The 20,711-nt window shown below is 32.8% G+C and overlaps 1 protein-coding gene across 4 annotated transcripts in view; it reads right to left on the reverse strand.

The window, feature by feature from the left end:
• The window catches only part of ALG12 (homolog of asparagine-linked glycosylation 12), a 78,782-nt gene extending 64,439 nt beyond the window's left edge, over positions 1-14,343 (reverse strand). Inside the window, exons 1-6 of one of the 4 annotated variants that reach the window (XM_086460284.1) lie at positions 13,848-13,862; positions 13,657-13,742; positions 13,211-13,548; positions 10,740-10,781; positions 10,589-10,634; positions 815-901 (exon numbers count right to left, since the gene is read on the reverse strand). In XM_086460284.1, the coding sequence (XP_086316410.1) occupies positions 815-857 (43 nt within the window). In that variant the 5' untranslated portion in view covers positions 858-901; positions 10,589-10,634; positions 10,740-10,781; ... (1 more) ...; positions 13,657-13,742; positions 13,848-13,862. Of the gene's footprint in view, positions 1-814; positions 902-10,588; positions 10,635-10,739; positions 10,782-13,210; positions 13,549-13,656; positions 13,743-13,847 lie in introns of all 4 variants that reach the window. The other 3 variants (XM_086460283.1, XM_086460280.1, XM_086460282.1) reach the window with 3 other exon arrangements.
• Between the last annotated feature and the right edge of the window lie 6,368 nt (positions 14,344-20,711).

Here is a 20,711-nt window from a genome sequence, read left to right on the forward strand (position 1 = left end):
GGTTACATGATTATTGACAAGTTAGGCAAATGTAACACTTATGCACCAGCTTGAGGGGGAGTGTTGAAGATATTAGTATTTATTTTAATTTTATTTTGACATGTTAAATTGCATCCAACAGCACCTTATCATGTTTTAGGTGGTAGAGTAGCAGGAATCTTGAGTAGGAGTGAGATTTTTCTCCTCTCCTCCCAACGAAATCCTCTTCTACTCTCACTTACTTTCTTCTTCTAATTCTTCTCTCCAGTTTCTAGTGATTATGTTGATGTTATGTAAGTGTAGAAACTGAACATTAAGGACATTCTAAGTATTTAAACCCCTATTATTATGCAAATAAATAAAGTGACTAAATGGCATCAGCATAAAAAGATGATGTATTCTGAGAAATTATTCACAGAACACGACATTACAAAGACGTGCAATGAGGACATGGTCCAACTCCTACCTTTTTTTACTTCATGAAATGCTAGTCTCTGTGTGTATTGTCTGCTCATGAAAAGGGCAGTATTATACACAATTATTGTGGCACTCAGGTTTGGATATGTTATAGTAGTAATATGCAACAAAAATCTTGAAACCTTATGAGCAACATCAGCATAATTAAACTCTTTAGTAAAAAACTTAAATGATTTAAGTATAGGTTACCTTTTTTCAATCAAATTTAAAGCCATGAGACACCAACTAGACTACATTAACTACGAAAGCAATGTGCACTTATGCATTTCAGTATAAAGAAACAACTTAATAATATCTAGACATAAACATTCTTAAGTAGAAGATTCTGGCAAGCAGGCTAAAGAACTAGAGAACCAACCTGCAAAAAGACTATAAAGCTTTGGCAAGTGCAACAAATGCATCACTAATATGATTGGAGATGCCAAACTTGATAAAAGAAAGGCTCCTACAAGGCATTGATACGTGATAAGTGAGATCAATCTTCTTAAACATGGCAACCACAAATAATTTGACTATAATTTTCTGCTAGATCCATTTGAGCTTTCTCAAAATAACACAATGACAATGAGAGAAAGAGAGAGAGAGAGAGAGAGAGAGACTGGACCAAGTAGTCAAGTCAACAAAGCTGCCAGATACACATAACATCTTTCTTTTAGCCCTAATCTTTACAAGCACTATAGTTGATATGCAATTCCAGCAATTCTTGGATCTTCTTCTTCTTCCACTACATTTTGTTTCTATCTTATTTATATACCCTTTTTTTATGTCAATCAAACCAACTTCACTTCTTCTATTCACTATATGGTGTTATGATTTCTGAACTGAATGGTAGTTAAAATCGAATTGGTACTTTTATTTGAGGGATTAAATACTTGAAAATTGGGAGTATGAAACTACGAATGTGGTTCAATATTAAATTGTGAACCTTTTTTTTTTTTTTTTTAAAGAATTTTTCCAAATTTTCTCTCTTATTGGAATTTTTATATATTTAATTAACATTTATCTAGTAAAGAAATGCATGCTAATGAGGTTTACGCCTCATAAAAGATCTGGAGCTTTTTCCGCATCCTATATGGATGGTCCAACCCACAAGGACAACTTGACACCTATGCCTTTAAAGCCTTGGTTAGTGAAATGTCTCGCCTCACACCTTAACCTTTAATAACATTATGCAACACTACATAAGCCTTTGTGTTTCGTTTTTTTTTTTTCCTTTTTTCTGTTAAGTAAAGATGATTATATGTCATGAAGAGAAGGTACGGGTGGCTAAAAAGACTAACGTTGCTAGATACAGCAAGAACAAAACCAAACAGCAAGTAGACACAAAAAGAACTTTGTTCAAAAGTTACATGAGCTCTTTGATAATTGCATCCAAATTGTCAAAGTTAGGGTTGACAGTCCAAGAATAACATTATTAACTCCTTGATCAATGAATGGATGGATCACAACCGTTGACTTCATCGCCACAGGAGTAAGGCGGTTGGATTACTTGGCCTCTTCCCCTAACTCCCCCCGCCCCAACTTCAGATGAAATTATTTAGCCCTCCTGCTCAGAACGGTTCTAAGTTAACAGGTTGGGTGGATAGACAGTTTGCATTTCAAACTTGTAGTAGGCGCAGCATTTATTGTGCTCTTAAAACCTTCCACAGTCAGGCCGTTTGTCGAGCTTTGACTATTCGAAGAATGGCTCAAACAATATCCAAGCAATGTTTATTTTGTTCAGTTCCAGTTTTTTTTTTTTTGATGAATATTATTTTGTTAACAAGCTCATAGACAAATGAATATTTCAGACCACCCCGAGGACACCAAAATCATCTTGATTTGTGAGTTCCCACCATTGGATATCAGCACTAGACTGGTTCAATCCCAACCAGGCTGTGCCCAAAAATTGTCATCAATAATATAAACATTACCTTGAGACAATCTTGAATCTTCACTCATATAATGACAATGAGAGGTCTTCTTCAATTTATGTGCACATTTTGCATAAATGGTATTTGATAGCTTATTGAAACATTAGACATACTTTAATGTAATCCAACTTAGTCTATTCGCAGAATATTGAAGTTTACCGGTACATATCAACATGAAAAGTATGATGCATTTAACATACATAGTTGTCAGATTCATTTAATAACCTACAACATGTTTTTTAAAAATATTTATCACTAAAGTTCAAGTTTTGATGAATGTTGTGAATGTTTCAAAAAGTTCTATTTCTTCCTTGACCCAAACATTCCTTCAAGATGAAATTTTCAACCATGAGTATGACTAGGGGCAATGATTCTTTCATATATAATTCAAGTTTTCAATGCAAGAGTAAGTTGTTGGAACTTGGAACTTCTTACTGAAGCCTCACATGCTCTTTCTTTTCTTTTACTTAGAATTTGAAAAGGGTGTGGATGTCAACTCTACTTTATGGTAAACGTAATTGGACAAGAAGGTAGTTCTCAAATCATCAAGACTTTTCAATGATTGTCTTGACAACTTGTGAAACCAAAACAGTGCAACTTGGCATCCAAAATTAGTGGATTGAGTTGAATCTGTTGACCTTGTTGAATCAGCCAGGAGGTGGCAGCTGTAAAGGCAAGAATTACAGCTGCAGTTGATTCCGTTGATTCTGAGAAAGATTCCTAGCAGACAGAAGAGTGCTGAATTTCTCTAAAAGCATTAAGGGTTAACCATTCAACTGCCATATGTGAATTTCTGTTTTATGAGTAGTTAGTTTCTAATTTCTGAATTTATATTTTGGGTTTTATTTATTTTCGTTAGTAAGATTTATTTACAGACCTTCTAGGTGGATTAGCATCTTTTAATTCAAGCTTTACTAAGATTATTATATTCTTCTTGTTCTCAATCTATAAATTGAGAAGCTATCAAGTATTGTAGTTCATTGAATCTTCAAATCAGTTAAAGGAATTGCTCCAGAAATTTTATTTTTCTCTTTAATTCTCTCAGTTGATCTGCGCCTTTCTTTGGGATTCCCTGGTCGGAATTGGAGAATTCTATCGATCACAATTACTCCTAACTTCATGGCAATCTTTACATTCAAATGCCTATTTGGTGTCAACTTCGTGGCTTTACTTAAATGAATTATCACTCTGAAAATATGATAAAGACTTCTCCCTCCACATGCAACATGGGATGGGCCTGAATGCTCCCTTTTGAACCTCCTCGTCTTGGTTACTGATTAGATGTTGTAGAATCACTACATTATCCTGAACTAGCACTTTGACTTGGACCTGATGTTCTTGTTTTTTGCTTCATCAAAAGCTCTAGTTTTGCCGAAAGATAGCTCTCTAGGCAACAGATTGGCTGAGGTCAAGGGAAAGGACAAGTGATGTGTTGATCTGGATCACATATTTTTAGTCATCTCATTTCTCCAACAAACTCTGTGATTCAAGTAAGACATTAGAATCGTCTCCTAGGACTCTACTCGCACACCTCAACTTGGAATAGTTGGGAGTTTCTTCTCGGATAGCCTTTCATAGACAAGTTCCTAAGGGACAAACCAGGAGAACTCAATGCTCAAGTTCATCTACATGTTCTTAATGATAACCTCAATCAAAGAAGACTGATTACAACTCCACTTAGAAGAAATATTCAAGTTTAAGGTCCTAAATGAGCAAAAAGAAGACCCAAAAGAAAGTGGATGGAGACGGTGAAAGTAGATATGAACTCACTCTCAATAACAGAAGACTTGGCTTTGTACATAGTGGAATGAAGGGATAGGATTCGTTTAACCAACCCCAAATCTTTGGGATAAGGCATTGTTGTTGTAATCGAAGAGGAATCCTGCAATCTTGGATTTAATAAGGATGCGTACTTGACTTTTTTGAATTGCCAACTTTTCATCCCTTTTAAAGACTTCTTTAATTGATATCATAGCAAGAATCTCCAAAGAAGAATAACGGTGCTAGGATGTGATAATGGCACATAAGCTTTTTTAGTCAGCAAGTCGAAAGCGAACATGTTGGATTCCATTTCTTCCATTGAGAAAAGTACGATGGCTGATTAGTGATTGGGTCTATGGACCCATTCTAGTTCAACTCCGACAAGAACCTAAGCATACCAAGATCTTGAACTTGGAACTAGAATTTTTAAGATCCTCATAATATGGATCACTATGAAACACGCAGGACTTTACTATGTTAGCTATTTTCAGTTTGCAAAATTAATAAGAGTACAAAAGGGTATACCAATACATGTTTTTTTCCATAATCCCAATTCCCACCGTCCTACTTGTGCACAAACCTTAGGATTGTGACTAGGGATAGAAGGTTGGTGAATCATTAAGTTACATATGCAAATGTGATTTATTAAATGCCCCTTTCATTCAAATTGAAAATAGATGGCATTGGAGAGTTGCGATCGCATTTCATACTTAAATTTTATTTGACTAGCATCTAAAACTAATATTTGCTCAAACCAATTCAAAATAGATCTGCATACTATTTACACTTTTATCAAAATATAACAATTAGCTACTAGTCAAGTCAAAAGTTTTCGTTCCTTTTTGTGGCTAACAACAACAACAAAGCCTTATCTTAAAGATTTGGGATCAGCTAAATGAATCTTATTCCACCATTCCACTTTGTCCAAAGCCAAGTTTTCTGTCATTGAGAATGAGTTCATATCTGCTTTTACTATCTCCATCTACGTTCTTCTAGGTCTTCCTCTCACTCTTTTAGAACCTTCAACTTGAATATTTCTTCTAATTGGTGTTGTAATTAGTCTTCATTAAACATACCCAAATCATTTCACATAACTATCTTATAATTTATTGCATATTGGATTTATTCATACATTTCCTCGAATGCGTTCTTTCTAATTTTATCTTTCCTAGTCTTTCCACTCATCCATCTCAACATGCTCATCTTTGTTAAGCTTATGGTCCTACTCAAATACTATAGAACTAATACCAGAAGGCATCTTGATTTCACTTATGAGACTACAAGATTGAAAATTAAAAGTTCTTTGATTGAGGTAAATAACACTAAACAACACTTGAAAAGAATGGTGTAATACCTTATATAAAGAATTCTACGGGAGGAACTTTGAACTTTATACGCAATATGGAGGCTAAATATCAGATCTAATTGGGCTCCTCTAGACCTCACAATCATGTCGAAGATTCATGAGAAAACCAGAGTTAGATTAAACCCATGGTCCAATCCTTTGTTTGCTTGGTTCAAGCGTAGGCTCGTGGTTTGCAGTTCTCCATTCTAGAAATAACCCAATTCTAGAGTCATGAAATGCAAAATCCAGAGTTCTCTTAAATCCATGATCCAGACCTATGGTACCTCTAGACTGTGGAGATTGAAAATCAAATCTAGAGCCCATTTTGATACACACAAAAAAGTAACTTTCTGACTTTTGAAAGTTAAAAAGTTATGAAGTCTGTTTGGATTCATTTTAGAAAACTACTTTTAAAAAGTAAATATCCCTACTTTTTAAAAAGCAAAATGAAACTACTTCGTACTTTTTAAAAGTTACTTTCCTCCAAAGTTACTTTATTCCTACTTAATTTCTACTTTCTATCCAAACAGACTACTGATTGGGCTCCTTTGGACGTCACAATCATGCCCAAGATTCAAGGGAAATCCAGCGTTCCCTTAAATCCATGGTCCAGCCTATGGTACCTTGTTCATAGGTTTACTCAATTCAGATTTGGGTATGTGCTTCACAGTTTACCACTCTTGAATGAACCCAGTTCATAAGGGTAGGCAGGGATAATTTGTTTCTTGGTTTGCTTAGATTTTATAGTACGGTTCGCTTGAGCATATATATTATTCAACAATGCAAGTTACAAGTACATCTAAAATGTTAAAATGTTTCTACGAGTTGACTAAAACAGTTTCTAGAAGACTAATCTTTCAAGTAGGCAAAGTCAAATTTTCAAACAAAAAAAAAAGCCGTATTTTCCATATTGGGTTTGTCGAACCCAATGACAGAAAACCAGAATGGTTGGTTTTGCAAATTGGTTTGTGTGGGTTCACAAAATCCCATGAACCAAGTAAGAGGTTCGTCTAGTAGCAACGAATCTGGTAACATAGGTTCAGCCTCCTTGCAGCCCAACTAAAAACAAACCTGAAGTTCAGCCCATCATGAAGATCCTTTGGTCTATTCAGGTGTACTAGTGCTGGACGAACACCATTAAAAGAGGTTTTGTATAATGACTTGAAATAATTATACTAAATCTCGAGTAATAAATTCCATTTTGCAGTATTGGTCAATATTAAAATTTTGATGGAGATAGATTTTGAAAATTTTGACTCCACCATTAAATTCAAAAGCATTAAGAAAACTAGCTTTAGACTGTAAGCATGTAAAAATCCGAATCAGATCGGATAAGATAGCAAAATATAGAAAAATACATAAGTTGCAATACCATTACCTAGAGCTTGAAAAATTATAAGGAATAGAATATAAGAACCCAAAAAGCGGAGTTTGAATGAATCCAATCGCAAAGTCAGAACTTATGAAGTGCATTTTGTCAAATATTGAAAAATCAGGCAAGAATTTAAAAGTTTTGACAAACACAGAACGACTCTTTCTAATGCAACGGACGTAACAGAGAAGGAAAAAAATATTTTTTAATAAATTACTTAATCAATTAAAAATATTAAAATAAATTAAGTTTTAAAATTTTGGCCTAATATACAATTACTTATAAATTAGGGGTGGATTTGAAATTTGGTTCAAGTGTGGGGGTGGGTTGTTTTTAAAAAAATGTCCTAGTGGTGAGGAGACCACATGTCCCAGCACTTTACTTTATTAAAATGGGGTATGAGTCCCATTTCTATAGAATCAAAAGCAGAAGAAGAAAAGAAATGAAAGAAGAAGCAAGGAAAGAAAGAAAAAAAGAGATGGAAAGAGGAGAAAGGAAGAAGAAAAGAAAGAAGAAAGGGAAAAAAATAAAAAATAAATAAAAAACATAGGTTCTTACATTTCTTAGTTGTAATGTTAGAAAAAACAATTTCTTTAATGAATATTTAAAAATTTATATTTTGTTTGTGAATACTAAAGACAATTCAAAATGCATGCAGTAAAATAAGGGGTTTCCAGTAGTTTTATAAAGGTTCTAATGTGTTTTAGTTAAAAATAATTTTTTTAAGGCTATTATTATTGTAAATAGTTGTAGAATTTAAATGTTTTAACTTTGGGTTAGTATTTGGATTCTACTTGATTCTAAAAACTCTTGAAAATGAATTGATTATTATTACTTAATATTCCGATTTTTTTTTCCATTGAAGTGAAGAGGTTGTCAATTCATGTTGGGATGATTTTCATTTAAATAAGAAGGTTTAATTATAATTTTTTATACTACAAACCAATTTCCAAGGAAATTTCAACATGGAAATTCCAACTAAATATATAAATGAAATTATGCACATCGTTTATAATTATTATCCCGATAAGTTATAACTTCGATATTATAAAATCTAAATTGATTATATTTAACATTGTTGTAAACAATGAAGTAGTTGATATTTATCTAAAATATTTCTTAACAATAAAGTATATTTAAGTTACAAAAGAGAGAAATAGTTGGTTTGAACTGATAATTGCATCTAGGATGCAATAAGCTTGTTATTAATGTATTGAGGACTCTATTCTCAGTTAGTTGATTGTATGGTTTATGAATACCAAAATACATTAGATATAGCTCGCATGACCGCGAGGTGTAATTTCTTTTCCTAAATATAACTCGTGTGATGATGAAGTGTATATAGATTTAGCTAGCATGATTGATAGGCTTTACAATTTAGTAGAATTTTAGCTCGCGTGATCACGAGGTTGGATGTTGTGACAGGATGTTGTTTTACAAAAAGACTTAAGTATTCATCACCCATTATGAGCGTTACTTTTCAATTTGATTTAGATTTTGAAAAAAATTACTATAATCAAATATATTTTAGTGATTTATAAAAAAGGTTAGAGACTACCCATAAAGACTAGTTTGTCATAACTTTCCAGAGTTACACGTTATTCCAAGATACAGGTTGAGATGTCATATCTCCCTAGTAGTATGGGATGTTTGGAGATCAACATCATTTTCAATATTCGAGAAATTCACTTCTACCTTTAATAGAGAACAAGGTGTAAAGATAATGTTTGTACAATACTAGAGTTACTTGAGGTTCGCACGCCCATCCGAGGGGTATAGATGAAGCTGATTTGCCAATGATCATTCGCAGTATAGAGTAGTTGAACAAATTTGATCGACATAATAGAAGCATCTTTCATTATTTCCCTCGTCAAATGGCCAACCTAAGCTAGATAAATAGCTACCCCTAACTGGTTAGCCTTGTAGGACACAAAATCAAGAACTAACAGTGGAGTTCCACACTGGTAAGTATTGGAGCATACACGTATTTGGACTGAGATGTCCATATCAGTCATGATCCTCCTCTATTCTAATATACTCTCATTGATTGTTTATGTATGACGATGTCGAGATGATTTAGAGTTGTTTATATTTACAGTATTTCAATTAAATTATTTAAATGTGGTTACAACATTCCGAAGGAGGAGTTTAGCTATTATTACATCGGATGACTAGAGATGGTTAGATTTAGTATATTTTTGAGATGTCTGCCTTCATATATATTTGACACAGTATGTATCCACCCTCTGGTTATATGTATATATTTTCAGTTTAAGAGATGTTCTAGAAATGCTTTGATAGAGACACTTGGAGTTGTAGATGATGTACATACTCTGAAAATCAGATATTTCAATATCTTTTTACGTTTAATGATGTCTTTGTCCATATATCATGTTACAATTGTCCAAATTGTGTTTATATATTAATTATCATGACATGGAAGATTATATCATACCTAGAGATCTAACATAAAATCATGGGGATTCATGTTATATTTTGGAGGTATGACACTTTGCATGGATCAAACCAGCCACAAGAGAGTACCATAAACAGCCCCAAAAGAGGAAGCCTTTATGTTGGTCGAATATTAATAGTTGGAAGATTTACTGTTATTAGTACAATCCAGAAGAGAGGGTTTTAAAGTTGGTAGAACAAAAATCATGTGGGTGCTAGTTTAATTGCAAGATTTTAGCAATTAGAATTTTTCGGTTTTGTATGATTGCAGTGAATTCATTTTCAAAGGAACATGAATTACTTGGGAAAATGATCACAGGAACTAAATTTTGTTGAAAAACGAATTCCCTCGTTTGGTTGAACCTAGGAAAGTATCAAAAAGAGTTGGTTTTGAGTTTTGGGAGTGGGGTAATTGTGAGAGAAGATCATGAGAAGATGGAAATATCCTTTTTCTAGAGGGTGGAGTAAGAAAACTGTCATACCTCAATCCTCGAGATCTATGATCTACGGTCCAAACCACAACCCAGGATCCAAGGGTGAATGATATAAAAAGAAAAAAATTACTCCCTTTACTTAAAATTTTCAATTACAGTTTATGAGTGATTCAATAGTGTCCAACTTTTGCAATTTGATTTCTGATTCAGAATAAAACAATCACAACTTCAAAAATTCACAGAAAATTAATCATTTAGCGGATTTTTCTAGATCATATATCAAAACACAACCATTTTTTCTAGTTTAGCTACTGGAGTTCCTTGCTGCCAAACCCCCTAATTTTTAATGTAGTAAGTAAATTCCGTATCATTAATATATCAAAAATATTCATATAAGTATGCATACAGTCGTTCATATTCTAATTAGTTAGATATATTAGTAACTTATTCATACATATTTAAAAGAAAAAATTAATTATCGCATGATTTTAGTGATACGAAATTTACTTACTACAAAAAAATAGTGAAATTGCAAATGGTCACAAATTTGATCCCAGTAACTACCCCTAAAAAGAAAATATTCTTCTTTCTTTTTGAAGCTAAGATAGGGATAGAACTCCAAAACTCGAGGTTAATAGAGTATGCACCATCCAAAAGAGCTACTAGCTTGACCATTAACGCAGTCAAAAAATTAAGAAGTAAAGTTTATAAAAACATGACAAAAACTATCCTTTTTTAATAAATAAACTCTCTATAAATACTAGAATAAACTAATTAGAATGTATACCCAAAATGACAAAAAGGAAAAACTTACACATCAGCTATCCAATTTGCCAAAGCGCATGAAGCTTACCTATGAATGAGCGAGGAACGACTCCAGGAAATTCCAAATGGTCATACTGAAACCAATTAAAGAAAAATCACCAAATCAGGCCTGGTTTAAAATTTCCTTGCGCCCACATCAACATATACAATGGATCAAAGATGTAAACAGGGAAACATACCTTCTCTAATTGATGCTGATGATAAAGTATATCATGTGTTGCCTTGATTAACAACATAAAAAACGAGTAAGAACATAAAGGGCATGAAAATTATAAATAATTCAGACCAAAACCTAAGAAAACATTAGAGCAAATTCCATTAAATAAGTTTGAATTATGAGATGAAAAAAGGGGTTTCCAAGTGTGATTCCAAACCTATTTAATGTACAGGCAGTTGTGGACATCAAGATACGGTAGGGACCCATAAGGCCTCAATAGGGGGCCCATGTGCAATTTGGACCAAATAAAGACCCATCAACAACCTCAACCAGGCCCCATCAAGGACGCATCCAACCCACTCTAAACCTCCTTAATATACAAGCAGATGTCAACAAGGTCATGATAGGGGCCATTTGCAATTTTAAAGAACAAAGTCCCATCGAGATCCTCTGCCAAGCCCCCATCACTGATGCACTTAGCTCTCTCCAAATAGGTCCAGCAAAGCTCAAGTCAAGGAATAGGAAACGATTGTAGAGCACTTCAGATCATAAAATAGTTAAATTTCTAGTTTTTAAAGGCACTCCCCACTCCCAACATAGAGCCACTTGCAGGCACTTCCGATAACTAAGGCCTCCAACACAGTCCCTAGTTTAAAAGCGGGTTAAGGAGGCACCAATAGACTAACCCCAAACACAGGTTGTTTAACCTCCAACCCCATACACAGAGGTTGACTTAGCACCAAAACACAAGAGGCCAGGTCCAAGAAATCTATCAAGATTTTATCATTCTTTAAGGTACAGGGAACAAGAAACATGCAAAAAGTGAATTAATCTCAGCGCTTCTCCAAAAGAAGCCAATAAGAAGAAAGAAAGGGTGTTGAAGTCCACAAGCAGTGTCTCCTCTCTTCTCCAAAGAAATAACAACCATAAACCAAGTATAGTTTTTTGGAAGACTATGATGGTTGTCTCCCCCCACCCTATATACTAAAACCAAACCAATATATATTTAAACCCATATCCTTTTCAAACATAAGCTCTGAGTAGGTTGAAGGTTGACATCATACATTCCAACCCCATCCATACAATGATACAACGCAACAAGGTTTGTGTAAGGGATATTATGTTTGAGAGTTCAATGCTCAATGATCAATGTTTCTCTCAAGCAATGCTAAGACAACAGGATAATCACCAAAGTCTGTGATTTATTGAAAAAGTCGTGACTAAATTGTGACATTTTCCTTCACCAATTTTATCACAACTTTTATTTAAGTTTTGACTTTACAAACTTTACGATTAAATCATGAACCTTGTGATTAAATCAAAAAAAAAAAAAAGATTTCCTTGATGCACTAGTAAAGAAGATGATCACCAATGAAGTGTTAGATAATGAAGATGACATTGATTTGATCAATTTATGAGTCTTAACTTACACCCACGATTGTTATCTTTTTATATTTTGAATAATATAAATCTTGAATATAGGGTGGTGATTTGTTATTGTAATTTATCATGGTATTTGATTATATAATATGAGACCAACACCTAGTGGGAACAATTACATGGTCCTAACCCTAGCTCGATTTTTTCTGAGTATTTTCTGATTTTACCGTATTTTCTGAATTTTCCCTTGTCGACCTAACTTGGTGACTATGGTCACCCCACATTTTATTAATACAAATTAAACATTTAAGACAATATTTCGCATCCTTTACATTAGAAATGAAATTTTTTATTGAAAATGATGTTTTAAAAGGCGTCAAAGCTATCGTCTAGGGGTTCACCTTGGGGCGGAGCTTTCCCAAACCAATCTGTCTTATTTAAAAAAAAAATAATAAGTAAATAAATAGATACTTGTGAGAGTGACTAAAATATTTGTGCCATTTTGGAATGTTTTTGGGGGAAAATTGAACTTTCAACTGAAACTTAAATAAAATTGACCTCAAAACATTGAATGTTTCGAAATGTCTAGGAATTTTTCGATTGAGGCCATTTCGATTTTTCTCTAGACCCAAACCTTGCCTCAGTATGAGATACAAAACCTTGTGAAGCATATGACTCGTCCACTAGGGCTTTGATAAAGGAAAATGTCTCATGCCTTATACACCTTTCTTTAATACCTCATGTCAGAAAGTGCACCTTACATGTATATGCTGGCGATGGTAATTTAATGTTTTAATAATCAAAATATTCATTTTTTCCCCTATCTATCCTTCCTAACTCCTTCTATGATAACGGTAGGCTCTTCTATCTCGACAAAAACTTCTCTTTACCTCAAATAAAATGGATAGGTTTGTTTTCACAATTTTTCCAAAAATTCTCTTTTTTTGGCTAATCTTACCCTACAATTTATTAATTTTAATTTTAGTGCTTGTAGGGACAAAATCTGAAAGATGAAATGGAACCGTACACAACTACTCGAGATATGCACCAAACAAACTCTGTTATTCGATTCATGGGATTCCAAATTAACAATGTACTCTGAATCTGACTTACTTGTCTGAGGGTCTTCGGGAAATACCACACCGGTGCCCAACATCAAAGGAGAAGATCGAAGATGAGTGACTTAAGGTACGTATCTAGAGGTGTCCACCTCCCCCCTCCCCTAGCGCTTACTTAAAAGGATGTGTTCATAAGGTTTACACCACAAGATTTATGCCATCGAAGTGCCTCTCCTCAACTCATTTCAGGTCCAAAGGAGACCCACATGTGTCTCATTACCCCCACTCTCCCTTCATATAGCACGTTTCAGCACAATTTCAGAGGCTCTTACATCAGAGGACTCTCTAGATTAGCCATGTCAGCTCGGCAGGAAAATCTCTTAAAGATTTCATCTTGATTTCGTTATAAAAAAAAATTCTAAATCACACGAAAGGCCAATTTCGAAGTTCAAGAACGAGATAAAAAATAAAAAAAAACAGAGCTTTTTTGTGATTGTGTACCTGAACATTGAAGCTTTCTTCAACCTTAGTATACGGAACCATAAAAACGTAAAACGCAACGATCGATCCTAATAGTAAGTCCCAACCTATTAGAGATAGAGGGAGCCATTGAAGCGTTATGGAGAGTTCTTCAAACAACCAGAGATGGATTTCGAGGAAAGACCAGAGATCGATAGATTTATAAAACTCACCGTAGAGGTCGAGAAACGTAGATGATTTGTTGTTATTCGTTTCTGATTTTGTTTCCGCCATTGTTACAGGAGAGAGAGCTTTTTTTTTTTTTTTGAACTTTAGGTAAAGCGAGCCAGCCCAGCAGCCTCAGCTCGTACACCGTTTGGTAGATCTCTCTCTCTCTCTCTCTCTTCAGGTACTTCTGAGAATCTGAGCTCACCTTTTGTTATGTTCTTCGAGAGAGTTTGAGGTCTTTAATAGCAGATTCGATCGGAGATGACGCGAGGGTTTGAAAGAGAAAGTGTTCGAAGCAGAAAGCTTTGAACTCCTTAACGGCGGATACGATCGGACATGACGAAAGTGAAAACCACAAAGAAACGAGAGACGTGCTTGGTCGTTGGAAATCTTGGCAGCTCCAAATCACTCACCACATCAAGAGTACCCACGGAGTCTTTGGTGCGTTGTGCGAACTTCAACTTCAAGTCGGGTAAGTTATGCTTTGGGTAAATTTGCCTATACTATTCACCCTTGGGATTCTTCTTTTTCTCTCTCAAAGCTTATCTAACCCAATCAATCCAAGTAATATATTGGGTCAAGCTCACGCTTAGCTCATAAGGCCCCACCTCAGGTTTTAGCATAGACTTGAGTTGAATGTTTAATATCTTGAGAAGGCTCAGGTTGATCCTTAGTGCAACTCAATTTGTCATATTTATGATAAATGACCTGATGAAAAGGTACATATATTGTATTAATTGCCAACCAAATAACACATAAACATGTGTTCAGTATTGTATACACCGAAAGGCACATTTTGAATACCTCATATGTGTATATTGTATTCCTTGAACCTATTCTATTCACTATCTTTTAATTATAATATGAAAACTGTAGAAAGCAAGGTTGCAATAGCCATGAATCACACAATAACTTAACAATAATCTCTTCTATCTTTATAACAAAATAAGGTATAGGTCATTGATCTATGGATTGCCTAATTGTTTGTTGGCCTCTTTTATTGTATCTCGATCTACTAAATCTCTTAATTTTTTTTATGCTTGAAGATTATAAAATGCAATGAAAAAAGGTTAAACTAGTCTAATTGCTAGATTTGTTTCTATTGATGTCAATATTTTTGGCATCAACCTATATGGAATATATTCATTGTTTTCTCTGTTTTGTCTCTCATTTCAGCCTCACCCCCATTTATATTTATATATTCATTAGATGGAGGTGGTGGTGATGGTGATGATGATGTGTTGTCAATTTTCTAGACAAATATCATATGTAAATAAATTAAATAAGATAAAATTTGAATTTTTTTTGGTGTAATCTTATTAATATTTCAAATTGTTTTATATTTTGAGATTATTTTTTAGATTTCTTCGATTTGATCTTTACTTATGTGTTAGAGAAATCAAAGTGTTATTTGAGTTGGTTATATAAGTTCTTTCTGTTAATTTAGTGAATTTTAAAAGCTAAGCTTGATGATTTGGTGTTCTTTGATTTGGATCTGATTTGTGTGTATGTGTTTGTGTGCGTGCATGGGTATTTATTATTTGTGCTTGATTCTACCAATTTTTCTTTAAATCTACGTTCTTCAAGTTGTTTTTGTCTACTTATGTGTTTCTAAAGTGCCATTTGCAATATGATATTTTTATTATTATTATTTTCTTTTCTTTTAAAGGAAAAAAAAACACATGATTTTTTCATTAAAACCATTTTAATTCACAACAATGACTTTTATTGAATATTCTTTTTTTTTCTTTTTCTTCAATAATAACAATTATTGGCAGCACAACTTTTACTTATTACCAACCATTCACTTGTTTTCTATATTTTAAATTAGAGTTTGATAAGTTGGGGTGTCATTAGCAACTTTCTAAAAAATTATAACTTCACCAATAACCCTTATAAGACTTTTATTTCAGCCGTGCGATTAGAAGTTTATTCCTTTTTTTTTACTAGATATATATTTTTTAAGTTTTTGTAGTTTTTATTAAGATAATATCTAATCAACCATCAGTAAAGGCATATTGAGATTTAGCGATACATAAAATTTGGGTGGAATGTTAGGTTGAAGTAATTAAAAAATATGGTAAAGAATAAGAAGGTCTAACCTCAAAAGGGCATAATTATTTTACAACTATATTTGAAAAAAAGTCGAAAAATTCTTACACCAAAGGTCAATACAAGCATCATTGGGATTATATAAATGATAAATGGAAAACATAGAAAAATCTTATAATGAAATCTGGATTATGATGGGATATACATACGAGATCCTTTGAAGCAATTGATAAACAATGGAAGTCATATGTTTTAGTAAATTTTTTTATATTTTCATATGATAATTGAAGTTAAATGAGTTAGTTAAATTTTTTATATATTATGTTTTATATTTTTTGTCAGTTAAATAAGCATTCCAATCAATTTTGATATAAAGCATTAAAGAAGATGAGCTAAACCTAATATTTGGTGGGATCGTTGAAACGGAAAAATATTGTATGACGCCAAAAGAAATTCTTCAATCATGCAAGATAGTCGTGTTTCTCTCGATAATTTGAATGCAAATATTGATGATGTGAATAAAGGGTCAACAACAAATACTTCAATTGATCCAGTTGAAAAAATCTACTGAAAAAATACTTAGAATACGTCATAAGAGATAAAGTGAGTTTGAACCCTCTCTACCACAAGTGTGAATGAGAAATAAATGTAAAAATGGGTGACATTGAAGTTTATAGAATGATTTGTGTAGTGACTGACAGTATAGAGGCAAATTTAAATATAAAAAAAAAAAAAGAAATGATGCAGAATGCAAACAAAGACATTTCTATTATCTTATGAATCAACTGGTTGAGTATTTTTCATGACATTGATCGATATGGACTAGTATGGATGTTTTTAGTTGACAAATTGTTCAAAAAATCTTCTGACACAGAGATTTTTGTTGGATTGATGGATATTTATCTCATGTCTGCATCAAAATTGATTAAAATGAAATTTGAAAAGGTTAATGAGATCTCATGATGGGTAATCTTTTGAGGATATGATAGATTTATGATTATAATTTCTTAAATAGTATAACAGAACAATGATATTATTTTTATTTTATATTACAATAGTTGTTAGAAGACATTATTTTAGTTTATTAAATTTCTATGTAAATTTTTTACTTAATAGTTTTACGTTGTGTTTGGTAGAAATGTTTATGTTTAATTTTTTTATTTGTCATTTAAACTCTATATGATTAAATGATTATGAATTGTTACATGTTTATACTCATATAATTTGCGTATATGCAATAACAAATGGATGTTAGCATAAAGAAGAAAATTTTCTTTTTTATTTCACTATAGCATTACTACTGTATAAGGAATTGACGTATAAAACAACCATATTAGACTTCACTACTTTCTAGTTATTCATATGTCAGACAAATACTTGATTTAGACAACCCAATGTCTTGTTACAATAGTTTTCGTATAGATAAGTATGTCTTCAATAGATTATGTTATTTTATTAGAGATTAAGGATTGCTTTAAGATAGTACAACGATGAGAGTTGAAGAATAAATTGTAATTTTTTTATATACAGTTGGACATAATTTTATAAATAGAAATAATCAGGATAGATTCCAACATTCTGGTGAAACGATACGTGGATATTTTCATCACGTGTTGCAAGTATTATATAATTTTGCCCATGACTTAATAAAAGCACCTAACTTGAGCATCACACCACCAAAATTATTAGTAAATCGACGATATTTTTCATGGTTTAAAGTAATTAATTATTTAATATTTGAATTAATATAATTAATAACATAATAGTTGTTTAATGTTTATTTTTAAATGAAATATGATTGTGTGGGTGCAATCGATGACACTCATATACCTGTAGTTATACCATTTGGCATACAAATGCCATTTTGATCAAGAAAAAAAATCAAATGTGCACATAATATCTTAGTTATTTGTTCATTTGACATGTAATTCATTTTTGTTTTAGTTGGGTGGAAAGGTTCGACATATGATTGGCGAGTCTTTCAATCTATGCTTAGCGATCCAAGTTTGAATTTCTCATATCCTCTTGTTGATAATGAAACATTATTTTATATTTTTTTTTTGATATCCATTAAGATAATTTAAATTTACTGAATTTTTTTTTTAAATTCTCTCAAAAAAATATGACATGGTTGGTGCGAGTTATAAAAACATGCGAGGATATCTTACACCGTATCGTAATACATGGTATTACATACATAACTTTTACAGATGAAATGGACTAAGAACGAAGGAGAAATGGTTTAATTATTATCACTCTTTGTGTAGAAACGTTATTAAGCATTGCTTTGGTGTATTGAATAAATGATTTTCGATTTTGAAATGGATGGTTTCATATTCTTTTGTAACTCAAACACGTATTGTATGTCTGTGCATGACATTACATAATTTCATCTGACAATAATTAATTATTGATGGTTTACACAATATGAGGATGAAAAATATTGGCATTGATAGATGAGGCGTGTATGATACGACACTAAATGAAATTGATGAAGAATTGATTACTTATATAAATATTGTACGAGATGAGATTTGTCATGTCCCAAAATCCCAACATGAATCCCAATGATTCATCAGTCAGAATCTCAAGGTATAAGATAAACACACACACAACCTGATAGATCAATAAAAGACAATAATACTATGAATTAAAAATATATGCAACGGAAACGTATCATCAATATTCAATTACATCAAATCCACAAAATCATAAACATCCATGCGATAACAATCTCCTAAAATACAATTTCTCAAAATACATCAAGTCTCGCAATAGAAAATAAAACACCACCACTAAATTACTAATATAATTCTCAAGCTAACGGGGGATACAGATCATCGACACAACTTTCTATGGGGATCTCCTCGAATGGCTCTTCGTAGTTAAGCTCCTAAAAAACTAAATAATCTAAAAGAGTGAAGGATAGGGTGAGTAATAGGGGAATGATACTCAGTAAGATGAACATCGTTCTAACAGCGAGTCATATATGCACGAGTAAACATCTTAATAGTTAAATAATGCAGATTTTCATAATGTAACATACGATAAATGTCTAAACATAATCAATAAATAGTTGTAATAAACTTCAATTTATCATTTCTATTATTTAAAATAATTGTAATACCCCGGATTTTCAACTCGTATCTCGAAGAAGTCAAAAGGTGATATTTTGAGGAAAATACCGAATAAGAAAATTAGAGTAAAACACTCGGATATTGTTCCGATCATTTTTAATGAAAATCGACACCGCTATTGGATTTAAAGAGGTCGAAATATATATTTTATCATGTAAGCAAGTTCGGATGAAAAAGTTATACAATCCTCGAATTTCGCGTTAAGTGGGATCCAAAATAGTGAAATTTAGTTAGAATGAGAATCAGGAAAATTTGACGATACCATTAGGTCCGCAACGAAAAATTATTCAAAATGGAATACTCACATGTCATTTTTCGAATTCGAATGGTCGAGATTTCGTCTAAAATAGAAATAAGTAGAAAATATCAAAAATACCCCCAACCCTTATTTAAAAAAAAGATAACTTTCTTTTATTTCATTTCTTCCTCTTTTCTCTAAAGAACTCAACTCAGCCATTCTTCCAAACCTATGGTTTGAACCCATTCCCATCAAGATCTATCCTAATCAAGTCCGAGTTGAACCTTGACGAAGAAGACAAAGTCATCGGTGTTGTCGAGCTCCACGTGATCACCCCATCCAACCTCCATTTCCTTTTCGTTCTCTTGGGTTCTCACCAAAAATCAGCAAAGGGGTTTTGATTCTACCCACTTGGAGACTCACTCATTTAGAAGAAAGATCGTCCATCGTCGTAAGAGGAGGAAGAACACCTCCATCGAGGGTTTCGCAACCAAACCAATTCGTTTGGCATTCAAGTTTAACCAAATTCGATGTTCCAAACCACCAATCATTTATTTCCAAGCTAGCTTATCGTGTCCAACAACCACAAGAGTAAGGGACTCTTGATTCTTATTAATAACCGTAGGGATGTTTCGAAACTTGTGTATGTTTTAAATTTATAGAATGTGGCTTAAATTACTTCAAATTCATGCTAGAAATCGTTATGTTTGATATGTTTTATTATAATTTGAATATTTAATTCGTGGGTGGGTTATTAGAATTGAAAACGAGTGAAAAACTCGAAGAAATGATGAAAAAATGGAAACACAATCGAAACTTTTAGCGTTCTGACGGTGCCACCGTGAAAATCAAAAAGTGCCCAAATTTTTTTTTTGATATTTTATTTTGGATTCCTCATGCTTTTAACATGCCAAAACAACTACTTATGGCCCACGTAATTCCTTCAAACGAAGCAGGAAAAAAATAAACAAAATTTCATTACGACGGAAATATTTCAATAATTCGTGGATATCTTTTGTATTACTTTGAATTATGTTACAAAATTACATGAACATTCTCATGTTGTCAAGGGCCTTCATTTACAAAAATCCATTTTCAATTTCGATAACTTTGAAAAATCGAGTTTCCGACAATTAGCCAAATTTTCACCAATTTTTTTAATTTTGGCAGTTTGCCTTCGCAAACCTATTGGGATCCTATTTTAACAAAAATTGGATAGTTTTTCTATCGAATGATCAAAGTGTATTTGCAAGCTTGAAAAAAAATATTTGATTTGAAAAGTCAAGAAGTAAAAACACGATAGAATGTGAAAGGGATGAATCAGTAAAATGTCATAATCACACCGAGGAGTGATGTCTGCATTTTACGTTGTGTGTTATGTGTAGATTGGTGAAGAGATATCTAGGGATAAATGAAAGGGTTGCATATTTATTTAAATTTAT

This window comes from Akebia trifoliata, chromosome 11 (genome assembly GCF_017979445.1).
Source record: "Akebia trifoliata isolate Shusen 1 chromosome 11, ASM1797944v1, whole genome shotgun sequence".
NCBI classification, from domain to species: Eukaryota; Viridiplantae; Streptophyta; class Magnoliopsida; order Ranunculales; family Lardizabalaceae; genus Akebia; species Akebia trifoliata.